The 19355-nt window shown below is 47.1% G+C and overlaps 1 protein-coding gene across 2 annotated transcripts in view; it reads right to left on the bottom strand.

Moving 5' to 3' along the window:
• Syne2 (spectrin repeat containing nuclear envelope protein 2) overlaps window positions 1–19355 on the bottom strand; it is a 268150-nt gene that overhangs the window by 21966 nt on the left and 226829 nt on the right. The window contains exons 96-99 of one of the 2 annotated variants that reach the window (XM_032907953.1): window positions 18876–19031; window positions 16586–16744; window positions 15325–15491; window positions 2754–2916 (exon numbers count right to left, since the gene is read on the bottom strand). In XM_032907953.1, the coding sequence (XP_032763844.1) occupies window positions 2754–2916; window positions 15325–15491; window positions 16586–16744; window positions 18876–19031 (645 nt within the window). Of the gene's footprint in view, window positions 1–2753; window positions 2917–8575; window positions 8932–15324; window positions 15492–16585; window positions 16745–18875; window positions 19032–19355 lie in introns of those variants that run through there. The other variant, XM_032907954.1, reaches the window with a different exon arrangement.

The raw sequence follows: 19355 nt of genomic DNA, 5'->3' as shown, positions 1-19355 counted from the left end.
GACTAAAGTCCACGGTATTATTGTAAAGTAGCCAACCACGTGACCTTAGAATAGGAACATTCTCCTGAATATTTGGTTGAGGCCAATGTAATACTCACCTAAAAGTCGATGAGCTAGTAAAAGGGCTCACCCATTGAGAATGACTGATGGAAACAAATAGACCGTGCCCCAGATCGCTGGCTCTCAACCTGTGAGTCATGACCCCTTTGGGGATTTCATATTAGATATTTACATTATGATTCAAACAGTAGCAAAATTATAGTTATGAAGTAGTAGTGAAATAATTTTATGGTTGGGAGGGTAACCACAATATGGGGAACTGTTCTAAAGGGTCACAGCATTAGGAAGGGAGAGAACCACTGTTCCAGAAAAGGCGGCAGCCCTTTTGATACCTTGTTAGAACTATAACATAACAAGCTTGTGATTTTTAAGTTCTAGATTTGTGGAACTTCGTTACAACAGGAAATTAATTTATTAACTTCTTCATAGCAATGCTAATTCCCTCTATCAACTCTGCCACTGTTCTTGGTAATCATAAAGGACAAAAATTCCATTTGTGGTGACCTTAAACTCTACAGAGAGGAAGCCTTCAAAGTGGCCAGACTGAAATTACAGACCACTACAGCATGGGGACAAAGAAGGCCAAGCAAGTGGCAGTTTCAGATTTTATGGCTTGGGGAGCAAATTCTCTGCACTTAGTGTTTTGTCCCACTTTGGATTTATGAAACATGAAGACCATTTCTGGGCCCAGCCAAATCCAGCCACATTCGTTAAGAGTAAAGATATTGCTGGCATCCATGCTCACTTGAATAAACCCACCATGCAGTGGGCAGGTATTTACAAGGCCTTGTCTATGGAGAGAATGCATGCCCAGAGAAAGTCACGCTAGATAGTCACCTTGGCCATAAAGCTCAAAGTCCCGCAGCTGCGACTCCACCGAGATGCACATCCAGAGCTCTGTGATGCCCACTGAAATCACACGACGCTCAGGGCTCTCTTTTGTCCACCAAAGCAAAGACAGAATCTAGAGCAGTGGTTCTCAACCTTCCCAATGTAGTTTAACACAACCTTCCTTTAATACAGTTTCTCACAGTGTGGTGACCCCCAACCACACAATTAATTTTATTGTTACTTCATAATTGTAATTTTGCTACTCTTATGAGTTGTAATGTAAATATCTGATATTAGATATAGGATGTCTAATATCCTTGTGACCCCTGTGATAGGGTCATGGTCCACAGGTTAAGAACAACCCGATCTAGGGGTTGGGGATTTAGCTCAGTGGTAGAGCGCTTGCCTAGGAAGCACAAGGCCCTGGGTTCGGTCCCCAGCTCCAAAAAAAAAACAACAAAAAAAAAAAAAAAAAAAAAAGAACAACCGATCTAGATAATCTCAGTAGGAAGACACGTTCAGCTGGGTATGTTGGTGCGCGCCTTTAATGCTAGCACCATGGAGGTTGGGGGCAGATCTCTGTGAGCTGGAGGTCAGCCTGGTCTACATAGTGAGTTCTAGGCCAGGTAAAGTATACAGTGAGATTTGTCTTTAAGAAAAAAAAAAAAAAAAAAAAAAAAGGAGGAGAAGGGATTCAATGCCTCTGATCTCTGTTTATGCCTATGCTCATGAGCACATAAAGTAATAAAAAATAAACCTTTAAAAAGTGGTTTCAGGTGCATATTTACAGAAAAAAGTTGTGAGGGTCAAATATTTATTCAATTTAAGGTCCCCCTTTTAAATCAATAAAAGGTCAGGTAGTGGTGGCTTCTAATTCCAGCACTCAGGCAGAGGCACGCAGATCTCTGGGAGTTTGAAGCCAGTCTGGTCCGCATAGTGAGCTCTTAGGGACAGTCAGGGCTACACAGAGAAATCCTGCCTTGAAAAGCAAAAGGCAAACAACAACAAAACAATTAAACCAATAAAAAGATAGACCTGACTCAAGCTAATTTAAGGGTGTCATTAAAGGGTGTCCTCTGAGAAAGGCGTGGTGGCACACGCCTATCAATCCCAGCACTAGAAGTAGAAGGAACAGAAGTTCAAGGTCGCCCTCAGCTATATAGCTGGTGTGAGGACAGCCTGGGTAAAATGAGATCTACCTGCCCCGCCCCCTCCTCAGGCCCTTCTCCTCCCTCCCTTGCAGCAGGTATGTCACACACACACACACACACACACACACACACACACACACACACACACACACACACTGGGGTTCCCTTCCGGTTTTGACTGAGCATTTGTCTAACGTATGAAAGACACTGGGTTGAGTCCCAGGAGAGAGGGGCAGGTTTGAGGCTGGCTACCTTGATCTCTAGAGACTACTCTTCAGAGGCAATCTCTCAAGTGAGTTCTCTCTTCTCAGGTGGATCAAGTTGATGTCAGTACAAAAGGGCAGAAGCCTGAGAGTTTCAAGTCAGTCTGGGTTATGGCTCAATCCAGAAGAGAAACTATACCCCTAATTCATTCCCTTCCACAGCTATGTGAAAACACAACAAAGACAAAAATAAAAACCCCATTGACCATTGAAGTTCAGGTTGGCATCCTCAGCGTTTCTTGAACTATTTCCAAAAGGGCTATGTGAAAGGGAAGGGGCATTCGGAGATGGACGCCTCACACATGAGGCGGAGACACGGGCAGGTGATTCGCTTCCTCTGGTGAAAACGGAGGCCTGCGCATGCTGGACAACAAGGCGGATGAGGGCAGGCCTGTCTTGGCCTCCTATGGTGCCACCCTGCCTCCCAGCCCTCCTTCCTGTCACTTACCTGTTGCTCAGCAAGCCTCTTCTGGATCTCCTGGTTATCACAGACGTCGTAGACGACAGGCTTGGAGAGCTCAGACTCGATCCGAGCCAACCAGGTACGGAGGTTGCTCATGTTTTTGTCCAACTGCTGAATGAAAGCAAATGTCTCCTTCAGCTTCTTCACCCTAAACACAATGGAGGAGAGAACCAGTCATTAGCAGTGAGAAGCATGGGACGGTATGGTGCTGGTGAGCAAGCAGAAGACTGTGAATTGCTTTAAGTCACAGCAGGAACAATTCCCACGTCCCGGGTAGGCATGCTCACAGAGTAGGAGACTCCAATACTGTGGGTCCGCATGACTTCACTCAGTCAAGCCAGAAGTCCTGTCAAACCCACATGGACTCCTCCTAACACCCTTGGCCAGCTTTCTGGGGGCTCCACACTGGAGAAAAAGATGCCATTTTCCTCTCTCCAAAATACCTCTTCTGGATACTTGGGTCCAGTCCCGGTCATTGGTGTATCTGAGACAATAGTAGTCAGTGGTCCTCCCTGGGTAGCTAATGATGTCTCCTATCCAATTCACTTACTTAGCTCATGATGCCTTTCCTTTATGGCCTCTGAACAAGGACAGAACACACAGCAACCCTGCCTCTTCAATGTGAGGGCTAGCGCTCCATTGAGTCTGCCTTGTGGGCTTGTTATGGGGCATGTCTGAGTCAGGAGGGAAACACCACTCAAGCACAGTTCTGCTCGCCGCCTCTGACCACCTCAGGTCCCTTCCAGCCTGTCATGGCACGCAGCAGCTTTGAGAGGACAGATGCAGCTTGTGCTCACCGGCACTTCATGTTAAAACGCTTGCAAGGGAGATTCGAGCTACTGAAGCAAAACCCATCTTTGTTGATCTCGAACAGGGTCTCACTAAGTAGCTCACACTGGTCCCAAACTCCCAGATCCTCCTGCCTCTGCCTACTGAACGCTGGGATTATAGGTGTGATCTTCCTTGCCAGGCTAGCTGTCATTCTCCACACAGAGACTGACATGAAACGCTTGAATCAGCGGCTTTCCTGAGAGTCCTAAGGTAGGAAGAATGAAAGAGTGAACACCTGCACTGTTGATCTTGGGGATCAGGGTTATCCTAAAGATCTGAAGTAATGGTTCCAGTTCAAAGTCCCTACTTACCGATCGCCATGTTGACAGATGCCGTAGGAACTGCATCCCCGGCAGGCAGCAATAGAAAGAGAAACTGAGATGCTAACCTCAATTCACAGGAAGTACACTGTCTGTTGCACCTCCACCAATGCTTAACCAAACAACTTCCTCTGGCCCCCGTGCCTTCCTACTTAACACCTTTGGTTCCATTTCTGAAGACAAGTCTGATTCATGCATGGAATCTTTCAACAGTTCGTTCTCTACCCTGACAAACCAGTTTAATCTCGTTATCTGTTTAACGCCTCGAGCAATTTGAGTGACCTCTTTGGCCTCTCATTGAAAGTCGTTCCTCTCTTCCTTGGGAGCACTTCTTCTGTAACTGCCCCCTACCCGACTCCCATGCTCCTGAACACTAGGGCAAGCTAGGGCAGGCTAACAGCACAGTGGGAGACACTCCCCACTCTTCAGAAAAGAAAGGTAGCTAGGCAGTACCTTCCACACGGCTGTGCACCGGCTGTAAACAAATGCTTGTTAAAGAATAAAAGGTATTCGGTCACTTCCCGTAGGCTGTTTTATTTCCAGACAGGATCTTTGGTAGCTCAGGCAGGCCTTGATGCTTCCGTGTTGTTAAGGTTGCTCTTGAACTTCTGACCCTCCTGCCTTCACCTTTTTATGTTGGGATTAGATCCAAACAGGACCACTCTGATTTATATAGTGCTGGGAATGGAATCCAGGGCTTAGTTCATGCTGGGCAAGCGACTCGACCTAACCGGACTACATTTCCTACCTCTAGGCTATAGTTTAAGTGGACCAAAGAGTCAGTGTGTTTAGCTCTCACGGCCAACCAAGACATCCCTGGGGACAGCCTGCTAGTTCTCTCTGTCAGCAGTGACTTGTATGAATTTGGGAGAATCCTTTTACCTCAGCCCCTTCTACTTGTAAGCCTCCGAGGTCCCGCAAACCTGGAGCAGACCAGGGTTAAAGTCTCATCCACGAACTCTACATCCCTGCAAGATACTTGACTCAGACTCCCAATGCCTTACTATTTATAAAATTAAACATCTTGCAGGCAATGTGGGACCGAGATGTGACCACGTAGCCACTGGATAGAATAAATGTTCAGCCGTCTAACTCTCCTTCTGCTGATGAGGACACGTGATGGTAACTACAACTCCGTATCTAGCGGGCTCTAGACGTCATAGTAGTGTCTGCCGAGTGTTTTACTCTCCATAGCTCGTAAGGTGGGAAGGCTTGAAAGCTGAAAAAGCTCGGGGTTTGAGTTCTGACTTCATTAACCTCAGGTCGAAAATGGAGCCAACAGCGATACCTTCCTTCACTGGGTTGGCTGGGGGTCAGGAAGGAGATGTGTATGAAAGGCGTCTGGGACACTGTGACGAGGACAAGTGCCCAGGATCCGTTTCAGGGAAGGATATTTTCCAAACTGCATCCTTGCAGCAGACAAAAAGTCTCCTTCAAAGCCACGAGATGATTTATTGAAAAGGCAGTAACAGAATCCCGGTGAGGCCTGCATATAGCCATAACCTAGATCGGGCTCTCATCTCTGTGGTTTAGCACCATGCCCTTCTCACCCCATCTCACCACCCTGACTGTGTAAGGAGCCCATGCAGCTAAGAGTGCCTGCCCTACTCACAAAACCTCTTACTGGAGAAGAGGCTGGCCATAGCCACTTCCTGTGGGCAGAGAGCAGTGTTCGGGCTCAGGTATCACCTCTCTCTCATCGTTCTTTCTCTCCCCAGGATGGCAGCTCACTATGCTTCCATCGAGCACCTAATCCCAGACCACGAAGAGTCACAGCTTTTTTCTTATTTCAACAAGAAGAGGTCTAGGGAGACCAACTTCTATACAAAGGGAGCTAGCACACAACAAATAGCCCAGGTATAACCATACTTAATTTTGCCAACCAGATTGGAGAAGGACAGGAACAATTTGCTTGCCTTTCCAGGACTGCTGTCTTTAAAATGAAGTGCTCACGGCAGACGGATGAGGGGACAGAAATAAAATACAGACTGAACATCCCTAACCTAAAACTCAGAATCTGTAAAGTTCAAAAATCTAAAACTTTTGAGGGCTATCATCACATTACAAGTGAAAAATTCCCCAGCAGACCTCGTATGATAGCTACAGTTGGAAGGGACACTGACGATGTACAAAATCACCTTAGCAATGTCTATGAGAAATACCAATGGATTCCCAAGAGATCTCAATATGCAAATATCTCAAAACAGAAAAATAAACCCGAAGTATCTCTGTTCTTAAGTGTTTGGCCTAAAAGGATACATAGCTATACTAGTCTTTTCTTGTGTAACCCATTCCTTTAAAATATCTTAATTGATATACTTTGTAACTCATAAATAAGCCACAGTACTAAAATGGAACGTCTATGTAACCTGCTAGGATTGGTCTCGTATGCTACCAGATGTCAGGCCTGCTCCGGCTCACATACTTGTGACCCAATCATCTCGATGATGCTGACAGACAAGTGCACGGCACGGTGACCGATGTCATCCCTGATGCTGGCACACAGGTGCTATGGTACTGTGACCGCTGCTGTCCTCCCCTTCGGACATGGGTTAAATAACCAGCTCAATTGCCTGGACCATTAGCAGGGGCAGGGCTCTAACCTCCGACCATCTGGCCCCTGTGGCTTGTCACATACCTTGCACCCCCAGATGCACATAGATTGGGGGTAGAAGATGGGGTTTGCTGCTGTCAGGGAACACAATTCAGATACAGGAGGCAAACATGTGCTCGTAGCCATGGGAAGAGGCTCGAAGTTGCAGATATACCACCCATGTTTCCCTTCCAAGGCTTTCTTTCAATACACACTTAACCACTTGCTTTGTTCAGGGTTCTATGCCCATTGTGAGGATCCAATAACTCAGAGCTGGGTTGTAAGTCTTACAGGGCTTATGCCCCTGCAACTTAGGTATGGTGATTCAGTATTCAGAAGTACTTAGAGTGGGGAGGAAGTGACAGTCACCGGTTTGTCTGTTCCATGCAAATGATGAAAGCCATGTTAAAGACAAGAGGATAACAGAGTACCCACAAAGCAACTTACTGTCCTCCTATGAGTGGCAGGCAAACTGCTGATAACAAGTAAACTTAAAGGCCAAGTGAAGCAAGGAAAGGCAGAGGCAAAGGGAGGGATAGATGGAGCAAAGAAGGGGGTGGGAGGGAAGGAAGAGAGAGAGAGAGAGGGAGAGAGAGAGAGAGAGAGAGAGAGAGAGAGAGAGAGAGAGACTGACTGACTGACTGACTGACCTTAGTGAATCTAACCTGCTCTGTGGCTTAACCTCTGTCTGACACCCTCAATGCATTGGAACCAGAATGTTTCTCCAGCAATCACCTGAGAATTTATTCCAGGAATAACCAACAAATTGTTGAAGTCTAAATAGTTCTGTTACCCACAGAAGCTCAACTGTCACCTTCCCTAGGTCGGGAAGCAAGTGCCCTTGGCTAATCCCGATGGCCGACCTCTACACGTTAGGCCTCACTCATATGGCTCTCACAACACTCAGATCTTCAGTTAACATGAGGAAAACAAGGAAACCTAGTCAAAGACCAGCCCGTTGGCTTGGCGTTACAGGACTGACACCAGCTACCTAGGCAGTTTCTGTGGTCCCCACCTCTGCACTTGCCCCTGGTCATTCAGGTAATAATATTTCTCATGCATTACCTCTGAACATATGACATATACCTCAGTTCCAGGACTGACGATCAGAACAGTAATGCTGGGTATAAAGGAGGACCCACCATCCCAAAAGACCTTTTTTTTTTTTCTTCCCTATGAAACCAAACAAGATTAGGGTCACACCTAAGAGCATCTGTAGAATAGAAGAGTTCTATCATAGATACAGGGCCTAATCAAGGTGAATAACTTTTTTTTTCATCTTAACTAGAGGTGGCTCCGAATACAATACTGAAGAACACAGCTCTCCTTCGAGAACAGTCAAAACGAAGGTGGATTGGTAATCAGTGCTTACGGCAAGCAGAAGTCTTGCTGCGTATATGAGAGTCTTTAAATAGCAAATGGTTTATTTATCTGGAATAATTCATATTCATGCACACGGGGTAATGTCCCTTTCAGCCCTGTTCTGGTGGTAAACAGTATATAGTGTGCGGATTACAAAAGCTCAGGCAGGCATAAGTTAAACGATGCTTCTGTCCATGTGGACCATGTAACAAAATTAATAAGGAGAGCTGAAATGATCAATAGTATCCGAACCTGGACCCAAGGAAATACTCAAAGCCATAGGCAGCTGTCAGTTGCTGAACTCCATCTACCAAGCTTGTACAATTTTATCCTTTGAAAGAGCTAAAATCTTCATAGTAAAAATCATTAGTTTCCACGCCCTGATTTAAGGGCACAGGCAGTACAGTGCTTTCTGGAGGCAGTTGCTTCTCTGAAGCATCTCTGATGCTGGGAGATTTCTATTTTCCACACAGCATAATCCCATCTCTGCCCGGCTTGTCAGAGGTAGGCTGCGCACAGCACAAGCATGCTGACGCCAGGAGAGAACCCATCCCCCGATGGCTGAGTGCACACACTCCGCAGCCACCATCTCATCCGTGATCTCTATTGTAACCGAAACGAGTGAGCCAGGCGGCAAGACACACAGCGATAGCAGGGGCCACCTGGGTCACGGGTGCGATTGCCGCTGAAATGGCACTTACTGTTCGTGAGAAAAAACCATTCCTTAGGTTTCAGCGGACGCTCCAAGTTCCCGGCTGCACCTCCACCTCCTGGCCAGGCGGCCCCTCCCCCTGCCCAGCCTGCTCTCTTCATTCACTGGCTCAGCATCTTCCAACCAGGCCCTCCCCAAGGCTCCTCACCGGCCGCGGCGGCAGCACCACCCCGGTTGGCTCCCAGGCACAGGGCGATGCCGGCGAGTTAGGAAGGCACCTTTTTCTATACTCCGCAATTTTTAATCTGCTTTCCCCCTTGCAATAAAGAAACCATCTCCCTCCAGTATTTTGCTCTCTCACACACACAGCCTTTGTTCTGACGCTACAGGATTGCGAGGCTGAGGGGAGAAAGTCCCGGCGTTATCTTGGCACCGGGTTATTTATGAAGTGCTGTAAAGCCAGGGAGGAAACGTTTAGATTGGGAACATGGGGAAAAAGAGATTTCTGGTTTATAATTTCTGTGTCACGTTTACAAGCAGCGGTGAAACTGGAAGCCCCAGCCATGGGGCGGGGGTGGAGGGTGCCTTCCACGGTCCTGAAGGAGACATTTCCCTAAGAAGCTCTCCTCTGGCCTTAGAGCTGGAGTCCTGCCCTAGGCGGCCAGAGTTCATTTACACTATTCTGCTGACTGTGACGCAGGGACTCCACAGATGGGCCTCAAGACAGAGGAGGAGACTTCAGCTTCTCCCTCGTGGGTTTCCCAAGGTGCAGGAACACAGAAATCCTTCTTTCTCCAATGTCAATGTCTCCGGCTTGTTTCTTTCCCTATTTTGAGACTTGAGCTCTTGTGTTCCTACAACCCACGCCTTAGCCATTACTGTATTTTCCACCTGGAACACGAAGTAAGCCTTCTCTACCAGTGGAACAAGGTGTGCAGGCTTGGCAATATTTTTCCTAAAATGTGGCACCTGCTTTGCTCCTTGCCACCTGCTGGGCTGCTCCTGTGACCTCCTATGTGGGAGACTCTGGTGCTCATTCCCTGACCACGCACATCCGAGCAGTTGCTTCCCATCTGTTGCCTGCTTTTCCCTTGGGGAAGCCCTTGACTCCTAGAAGACATTTCTGCTCCCGAGGTGGAATGGTTGGGTTGATGGGAAGGAGAGTAGGACTGTGTGGGGCCCACCTCCAGCTGGCCCTTCTCCACACCCAGTGGCCTCCATAGCCTTCCTCGCACCTGTAGTGGCTGGAGTAAGACAGCTTCCTCACTGGAAGCATTGTTTGCCCTCTCACAGTGACCTTGAGAAGTTACAGCTAGAAGGAGGCCCATTCTACATAGGATGGAAAACATCCGTAACCCATGGCTACCAGGGTCAAAACTGCTGAGCTCAGATGACATTTTACTTACTATTAGCATACATGAAATGGGCTTCTCACAGAGGTAGAAGAAATAGGAAAAGTAGGTTTAATTTCTTTCACTGTCTTTCCAGGGGCATGATACTTCTGAAAGCAAAAGAGCCATCCAGTGTCAACAGGAAGGGACTAGCCTTTGGTTATAGCTACCGTCTGAGCCGAAGTCTCTCCTTTAGACGTTAGCATAGAATACTAAGCCCACTCAGATGGTACCATTGAGGAAGCACTAAAGCCAACAGTAGCATTTTCCTTAGAAACTGGAGATAAACAAAATGAAATCGATCACTAATGTTCCTCTTGCAAGGGAGATTTGCTAGTGTAAATCTTCCAAGGGAGCTCTTTCAGGGACTAGAAATGTCCATAGGACTATTCATCCACACTGCTAAAGTTAGTCTTTAAAAATGGTCCCACCCTAGGACTGAGGAGCTAGTTGGGAAAGGGTGAGTCACCCAAGCGTGAGGACCTGTGTTCAGAACCCCGGTGCCTACATAAGAGCTGAGCACGGTGGTATTCATACTTGTATCCCCAGCTTGGGGATGGGGGTTTGGAAGCAAGAAGACTGGTGTTTGCAAGATCTCATTGGCTAGATACCTAGCTAATCCTTGAACTGGGGCTCAGTGAGAGACTTTGCCTCAAAATATAAGGTAGAGATCTATCAGGGAAAGATACCTGATGTATACCATGTCATCCTAGATTTTGTGAAATGGCTCAGCCAAGATATGTAATACACACATCCTCCCACCCTCACTGACTAAACATAAAGACAGAGGGCGATCGTGTTCACAGTTCCTGCTTCATACATCAGAAGGTGCCAAATCTTCCCCTGACTTTATTTTCAATGAAATCTAATTGGGAAGGCCCTCTTGGAGCCAAGGTCCCTGTTGGCTGAACACGTTCATTTCTGTCATCTCCCTGTATTTTCATTAACTCCACTTCCTCTTAGAGGACTGTACATCTGGATGGCTCTGAAAAAAATATTTCTAAGAACTCGCTTGCCCCTCCTGTATTTAGTTTTTTCCAAGTCACTTTTTATATACAGCATCTAAGAAACATAAGGAAGAGGGGCTGATGACTACGGTTAACAAGGTGTAGTCTTCATTTAATCTCGAGTGAGCAAAGAAGTCTGTAACTCATATTCCTTGTCATGGAGTCTGACTGGATTCTAGCTAACTATAGCCCAGGGCCTGTGTAATCTTATGTGAAGGCATCTTGGGCTTTCCGGCCCTGGTCCAGGTTATCTCAGGAGATGTACCCTGCAGCTTCTCTGCTTTGGGGACGCTGCTGATGCTGAACACTTTCTAAGTGGAGCAGACAGTGGTTCAAGGCTAAGCCCTCTCTTCCTGTTGTGGTTATCAGACATCTTCGATGAATGTCACAGGGACAGATGTGGGTGGACGGACCCTCGGTGGTCCTGCCACCGTCTCGTCTGGATCTCAGTCTTCACAGGTGCCCTACTAGGGAAGCAGGAAGCCGGACTTGTGCATGGAGAATGAGGCTCGAGACTCAGTCACACATTTCTGACTGACTTCAGCCCACTGCTCATGTTTCTCACGTGTCTTCCCATCAAGAGTACCACTCCTGGGCTCACGTCAGAAATGAAGGTCTTAGCTCCACCCAGCTCTAGACCTGGGACCCCGGGCAGGGGGATGATGTTGCTGAAGCTTGAGAACCACTGTCTTCTAGCACACAACCTGACTTGAGTCCTAGGTTCTAGAGAGACCTCCCTTCCCTTCTCTGAGGTGCAGCTTCCCTCTCTGAAAATGAGGGCTCAGACTGAGTGAGCTGTATTGATTCCAAGAGCCAAAATGGCTGATGTGAAGAACCTGGCTCTGCTCCCCCCAGACCCCCAGGAGCTTTGCTGTCCGAGATGATCAGATGAAATGTAGCTTTAAGAAATCTACTGTGGGGGCTGGAGAGATGGCTCAGTGGTAAGAGCACAGACTGCTCTTCCAGAGGTCCTGAGTTCAAGTCCCAGCAACCACATGGTGGCTCACAACCATCTGTAATGGGATTGAATGCCCTCTTCTGGTGTGTCTGAAGACAGCAACAGTGTACTCACATATATGAAATAAATCTTGAAATAAATAAATAATTGGATATATATAAGAAAGAAAGAAATCCACTGTGGGGACTGGAGAGATGGCTCAGTGGTTAAGAGCACTGACTACTCTTCCAGAGGTCCTGAGATCAAGTCCCAGCAACCACATGGTGGCTCACAACCATCTATAATGGGATCTGATGCCCTTGCATACGTAAAATAAATTAATCTTAAAAAAAGAAAAAAGAAATAAAGAAGTCTGTTGTAATGTTGCAGTAATTATTTTGAAATTTGTTGAGAATAAACCCAGAGTAATAGCTTTTTCTTTTTCTTTTCTTTGTTTTTTAACCAGCGAATGAGACCTGGCTTTGTGAGGTTTAGAGTTCTGAATACCAGACCAAGCCTTCAGCTTTAACTTAGGCTTATGGTGAAGATCTCACAGGGGCTCTACCAACTGTGTGTTTCCAACTAGAAAGGTCTATGGTGGCAGGAGGCTGACAGTTGCCTGAGTTGAGATCCTGATTGCATTCTGAGCTTTCTCTATTAGTTTGGGCAAGTTACTTAACTTCAGCCCTCCGTTTCTTTATCTGTAAAATGGGATGATGGTACCAATCTTTCAGAATTACATTAAAAATTAAATGAGGGCTGGAGAGATGGCTCAGCAGGTAAAGGTGGTTCTTGCCAAATCTAGTGACTTGAATTCTACTCCTGTGATCCACATGACAGAAGGAGACTCCCACAGGTTGTCCTCATACCTCCATACATGTGATGCAGCAGCCATTTCTGTCCCTCCCAATAACTGTACTACAAAGATGAAGGGACGCCATGGGAACAAAGCATGAACTCAATTGGCAGTCAAGATATCTGCTGCTGTTGCCAGTCACTGTGTCCGAGAAGGCTGGTGCACTTTCAGCCGCTGTTTTATCTCTTTTTCTACCAAGGAATTGTCCAGGGAGGAGTGGGGGGTGGGGGGGCAGCCAGTGAGAAGCCAACAGCCTGCTAACGTCTATACAGTGATCTAAGCAAAGAACACACGCTACCCCCTCTTCAGAAAGTATGAGCTAGGCCCTACTCTTGAATGATGCACGAGCAGGTGTGATGTCATCATGCCCTTGATTAGTGTCAAGGAGCCAAGCTGACTGAGAACCTGAAGAGCATGACAGCAAAGCCACAGTTTACCCAGTGAGAAGGATCTTTTTCTCACCTGTCAGAATATGTATTCATTCAACCACACATGCCCCAGTGTTCTCAGCCCTGGGAATTATTATTTAAATTTTGTTATTAGCATGTAGTGTGTGTGTGTGTGTGTGTGTGTGTGTGTGTGTGTGTGTGTGTGTGTGTGTGTGAGAGAGAGAGAGAGAGAGAGAGAGAGACAGAGACAGAGACAGAGAGAGAGAGAATGCACACATGCCGCACCATCGACATGGAGGTCAGAGGACAAGCTAGTGGTGTCAGGTCTGTCCTTCCACCTCTGGTTGACTTCTGGGGACCCAGATCATCAGGCTTGCATGACAAGGGCTTTACCCAGTGAGCCACCCTGCCTGTCCAGATGTGGGAAGGACCACTCTTTCCTGGATATAAGCAGGAGAACCTGTTTCCATTTCACAATGAAAACCATAGAGAATTGGTCCCCAAACAGACGTCTACGTGCTTTTGTGGCCCTATGAGAAATGGGCGACACCTGTCTGAACGGTGTGTAGCAGCTTTGGACGTGCTGCTGGACACATCTTGAGGACCTCAAAGCTGGCTCAGGAAAGTAAAACCACACACTCAAACTTTTCACAATGAATAAACGGGCAAGCCGGGAAAGGCTCGAAACGTAAGCCTTGCTTCTGCTCTAAGTTTCTGTGTGTTTCGTTTTCAAAGGCTTATGAGAAAAGCTGCCTTTAGCCCCGCCTCTTCCTCCAGCCAGTTCCCCTGGGTCTTTCTTCAGGAACTTTGTCACCAAAAGAGACCATGATGGACTCAGGCTTTACCAGGAGGCCAAATCTGTGGGTGACATTCAAGGCCTCGATCTCTCCTGATGTCATACACTTGAGCCACTGGGGCTTCTTGTCCCTTCCTGGTGGCGTTTCTCCTGGTCCCCATCATACCAAGGGTCTCTCCCACTGCCTGCAGTGGCCATCGGGAGTTCCACATCTTCACTCGGGGCTATCTGGGTGGCAGCTCTTTCCTTGTCTCCACCCTCCATCCTCAGAAGATAGGATCTGGACCCTCCATACCCTTGGCTCTACTGTTGCCAGACACCCACTCCCGGGAACGTAACTGGCTCCTCTTACTTCCTGCCTGCTGGGCTCGCCCCACCTGGCCATTGCCTCTGCTGACTGAATCCGGCTCACTTACCATTTCCAGTGGTCAGTGAGGTAAAGGACGCGCCACGTCATTAACACCATTCTATTCTTATCTCCGAATCTTAACAGTTGTTCCTCTAAACTCCAGATCATACTCACGTTCACACCTGAGCACACTGTCCTATGAAATGCGTGCTGGGCCAGTGGCAGACAGTGTTACCCGAGTGGTCCCAAAGAAGATATCTCTGAAAACCAGGTTGCAATAGCAACGCATGTGGTCTGGGGAAGACGGTGCTGCCTTTCTTGAGAAGATTTGAAATGGGAAGTCATCTACAAAGTTTGGGCGTTACCGCTGTTTGGTGGGAGACAATATTTCTAGCTCTCTTTTGGACAAAATTGCACTGGAGAACAGAGCTTTGTGGTCACATCTGAGGACAAAGGACCCTTACTTGGCCCCTGCTGTGGGGGCAGTCAAGGGCTCCCAGCTGTTACTACACAGAGTGAGGCAGGAACAGGCGGGCATAATTTCATGGGGGACACGTTAATTCCAGCATGGTGTGATGGTTTCTAAGGGAGAACTCCCCCTGAGGATCTCTTTCAAACTCAGTTTCCAACTCTTGTTTAAAACAACTCAGCTGGGCACAGTGTCAAGTGCTTGTAGCTCTGGCTACTTGGGAGGCAGAGGAGGGAAGGCTGGTTCAAGGCCAGCCTGGGGAACTTAGCCAGGCCCCAGGCTCGACAATAGCGGCAGCAATCAAACAGTAAGTCAGTGGTGGAATACTTGTCTAGCATGTGTGGTGGAGTTTAATTCTTTGCAGCATCACAAACAACAACAACAACAACAACACACACACACACACCCCTAATTCATGTCAAGTTTTACTCAAGTATCATTTCCACTTATCATTCAAATTAGAATTTCTCCTCATCTCCCCTCAACTGCCAATCTGTACGCCTATAACCTGCCAGGTTACCACACGGGAAGACCAGATTCAGCTCACCAGCTCTGTGAGGAAATCTCTAGGAGTAAACACAAGTTATCTCAGGCCAGTTCTCACCTTGATCCGATGACGTCAAAAAGATGCTGCCAGCGGTCGTTGATCTTGCTGAGCTTCTCCTCCATCTCTGCCGCCTTGGCCTTGCCGCTGGCCTTCATCAGCTGCTCGCCCATCTGCCTCAGCTGCAGCTTGTTTTCCGTGAACAAGCTTATCTCTTCCATACAGTCCTGACAGGCACCAAAGCACAGGGCCCCATCACCACGAGTCATCCCACTGTAGTCTATCTAGGCTGATACTGAACTCCAGGCAATGCTCCTGCCTCAGGCATCCTGGTGATGGGATTGCAAGCCCGGACTACCACGTTCCCTACATTAGCTTACTTGTTTGTTTTATTTTATGGACATTGGTGTTTTTCCTGCATGTGTCTCTGTGTGAGGCTGTCAGAGTTACAGACAGTTGTGAGCTGCCATGTGGCTCCCAGGTCCTCTGGAAGGACAGCCAGTGCTCTTAACCACTGGGCCATCTTTTCAGCCCTGGCTACATTAGTTTTAATTGGAAACAAAACAAACAAACAAAACAAAACAAAACAAAAAACAAAACAAAAACCTTACACCTGTCAACAGTTCTTCAAGGAATGGCTATGCTGGCTGGATGACTACAAAGGATTTAATGCAGTAATGACTTTCTCGGGCTATGTAGCCCAGGCAGGCCAGCAGCGACTCCCCAGTGCTGGTGTAGGCATGTTTTCCCATGCCTGGCTGTAGGCATGTTCTTTGTCTTTATCTTTGCAGTGCTGAGGATTGGACTCTGGGCTTCATGCCTGCAAGGCAAGAACTCTACCAATTGGGCTATGTCCCAGCCCCGTCAGGTTCTTCCTTAATGAACGACCCTTCAGTTGCACGTCACAAATGTGGAGCAGAGGCTAGACAGATTTGACCAAAGTCAGCCTGAGGTCGGTTTTCCCAGGGTTTATGGAGAGGTGTTTTGGGCGACTGTACGATGATGCTCGACTGACCTCTAATAGGAGCCCCACTGCTGCAGGCCTCTGACTTAGGCTCTACTAAACACTCACTAGATCCACCCCTGGCTAGTCTCCCTGACTGAGGGAGGGAAAGCAGCCCTCCTCGGCAGTGTATCCACCTACAACAGACTCACACTTTCTCTCTCTCCCATCCATCTCCTCCTTCAGAAAAACCAAAAATAGTCCCTTGAAACTTGTACGCCGCCAGTAGAAACGCCGGTGACACTGTAGGTCCTGCAGCCCTGCGGAAGCCCATGGCCCTCCTCCAGGCATCCTCTGGGGCGCCCCGCCCCCACTCACCTTCTGTAACTTTTCAATCATTTCTTCAATGCTGACATCTGCTGTCTGAAGAACTTTGTTTTCCATCTGGACCAGCCAAGCACATAGTTCTTTGTTTTTCTCATTGAACACGATCCATGAATTGAGTCTGTCTTCAATCTCCTGCTTGCGGACAGCCACCTAGGTATGACATGCATTGGGCAGCTGAGGACCGCAGGGAAGGAAAAATCCTGCGGCTCTCAACGCCCCCTCAGCACCCCCACTCTAGCACGGCCCCCACCTCACACACCGTTTACACGCACAAATGCACACAGAGGCCATTCACTTCTGTCAGCGTCTCTAAAACCTGCTTCCTTTTCTTAAAACCTCAGACTTAGCATTAACAAAAGTTTTTTCCACCCTTGGTGACTGCCATAAAAAGCAAACAAAAGACAAAATGACAGCGGCGCTTTGCACTCTGTATTTACCGCCATCGAGCCTAAAGTCAGAAGGGTTAAGGTGGGCGCTGAGTCAGTCGTGGCTCAGCTCCGGGTTTTGGGTTTCCTTGTTCTTTCAGTATTTACATTTACTGCTCCGTCCATGCTAACTTCTAACTTCTGTGGCCCAAAGCTTTTCCCCTTCGAAACTCTTCAAGTCTTTATATCCAGAAGGCAGTGTCCTGCTTACTTATTTTAAAGACTAACTTACTTAAATCCAGATCACAAAGATTAAAAAAAAACAAACCACAAAAAACCCCCAAAAAACCCACCCAGTCATTCATTAGTAATGCAAATGAAGCGGAAACCTTAAAAGTAGTAAAAAGAGGGGTTTTTTTTAGTATTTAAACAAAACAAAAACAAAACAAACAAAAACATCAAATGCCAAAACCAATTCATTTAATTTACCTTGTCATTACACACTGTAGTTTTTGTCTGGAAACCATGACAATGTCAGCAAAAATTGGTCTGGAGCGAGCAGGCTGACCCCCAGATGCCCAGTGTTCTATTATGCTGACATCAGGCAAGGGGCTTCCCTCCCTCCTTAGAGGTTAGCAACTGACCTTACATCTACATCATTCAAACCAGCCTTTCTAAATGTCCATCTATTCTCACTTTCTGAGAAATCACTGAAATCTTGAATGAGGTGGTATAAAATGGGGTAGCTAGGAGTTCTTCCAGTAGTTTCAGCACCCCACTTTATAGAAGGGGAAAGAGGCAGCTGCACTCTCCTGAGACTTTTTTCTCCTCATGTACAAAAGAACTTCTGCTCTTCCCAGAGTGAGGTCAAGATACCAAATGCTCCCGTGTCCCGCCCAGCCAAGTGTATTTAAAAGGCCCGAAAATCTAGCCCTAGAAAAACAAGCATTTTGCTCCCATTCCTCCAGAAATCTGTTTATTTTAGCTTTTAAAACTTCTGGCATTGTGTGCCAGGACTGAGTCCACAGTGGTAACAATCAGGACCAGCTGGGTTTGCTCTTTGAATCCACCCTCACTCTCACAAGACTTCTCACGGATCCTGAGTATTTTCTTTACATAAAACAGGAATCAGAACAATTTAAAAGACAGAGTACATTGTAACCACTAAGAATCAAGTTTTGATAAAGTATATTATTTACTTCAAAGTGTAATTAAAATGGTCTTTAGAACACAGGTATTCAAAAACGTCAAAATTCATTAATAGAAAAAAAATGAGATTAAGGAATTAACTTTTCCTGAGAATTATATATCCTTAAAACAGGGGTCTTTAAGATTAACTGAGCCCTTTAATTCCACCTTGATATCCTGTCACAGACTGGAACTGTGCAATAGGTAAACACAAATCCGTTCTTATCCAGTACAACTGATCTGCTGAGGTCATTAGGCTGTAATCACTTCCCGGTGTAAGAGCTCTTAGGACCAAGTATCTGAGTGTGGCGGAAGCCTGGTTCTCATATAACTGCTTCCATGCCTGTGGGCATCAGGGCTCTGGCGTTTGGAAGAGGAGAGATACGCAGGGAGGTCAGAGATCTCTCCAAATATGGAGGTTAGCATTCTCTAGCAAGTCACTTGCTTACATCCCAGCTTAAGATGATCTTAAAAAAGCAAAACAAAAAACAAACAAACAAGCAAACCAACTCAGTAGAAGTTCCCAAAGTTGCACAGTGAACTCTGTTAAAACAAAGAGGTCAGTCTGTTAAGACCGGTTGCTGCCTCCCAAAGGAACCAGCAGAGGCACCGAGGTCCCAGAGCCAAAGAGCCCCTACTTCAGCAAAGTCAGGGTCCCTTCCTTTGGCCTTTGGCTTTGGGACGATTCACTCAACTCTTCATAGCCCGAAGGCAGCGGACTGACTTACTCTCAGGCAGAGGTCCTCCCATTGTCTGTGCAAAAGCTCGATCTGCTTTTTCAGAACCGTCATGTCCTCCGCCAGGATGTGCTGGCTCAAGTCGGCCTTCATAGTTTGAAGCTCTTTCAAGTTGTGTGTCCAGTTAGCCAGGGACGTCTCTACTTCCTGCATTTAAATACGAGAAGAAAGGGGAAAATGCCTTCAACTCCAGCTGCTGTTGTTTCCAAACCTGTAGGCTAATCCTTTGATTAGACTCTGGGGGAGGGGAGCCTGGGAAGGGGAGGGACCTTCGGAATGAGAAACAGCCGCTCCCTCAGCCCTGCCTGGCTGGCTCTAGTCACCTTTCTCTCAGGGGGACAGTCTTTGCTCCCTTCCAGCTCATTCCCTCAGGTAACTGGAGTTTTATAAAGTCATTCTGTTGGGAAACCACCCAGGCCCTTTACCGGCCCTTAGAGGGCACAGCGTACGTCATGTAAGAAAAGCAAAATT

The sequence above is a fragment of the Rattus rattus genome, chromosome 7, assembly GCF_011064425.1.
Source record: "Rattus rattus isolate New Zealand chromosome 7, Rrattus_CSIRO_v1, whole genome shotgun sequence".
In the NCBI taxonomy this organism is placed as follows: domain Eukaryota; kingdom Metazoa; phylum Chordata; class Mammalia; order Rodentia; family Muridae; genus Rattus; species Rattus rattus.
Note: the sequence above shows the minus strand (reverse complement) of the source record. Positions and strands in the feature narration are given on the sequence as shown.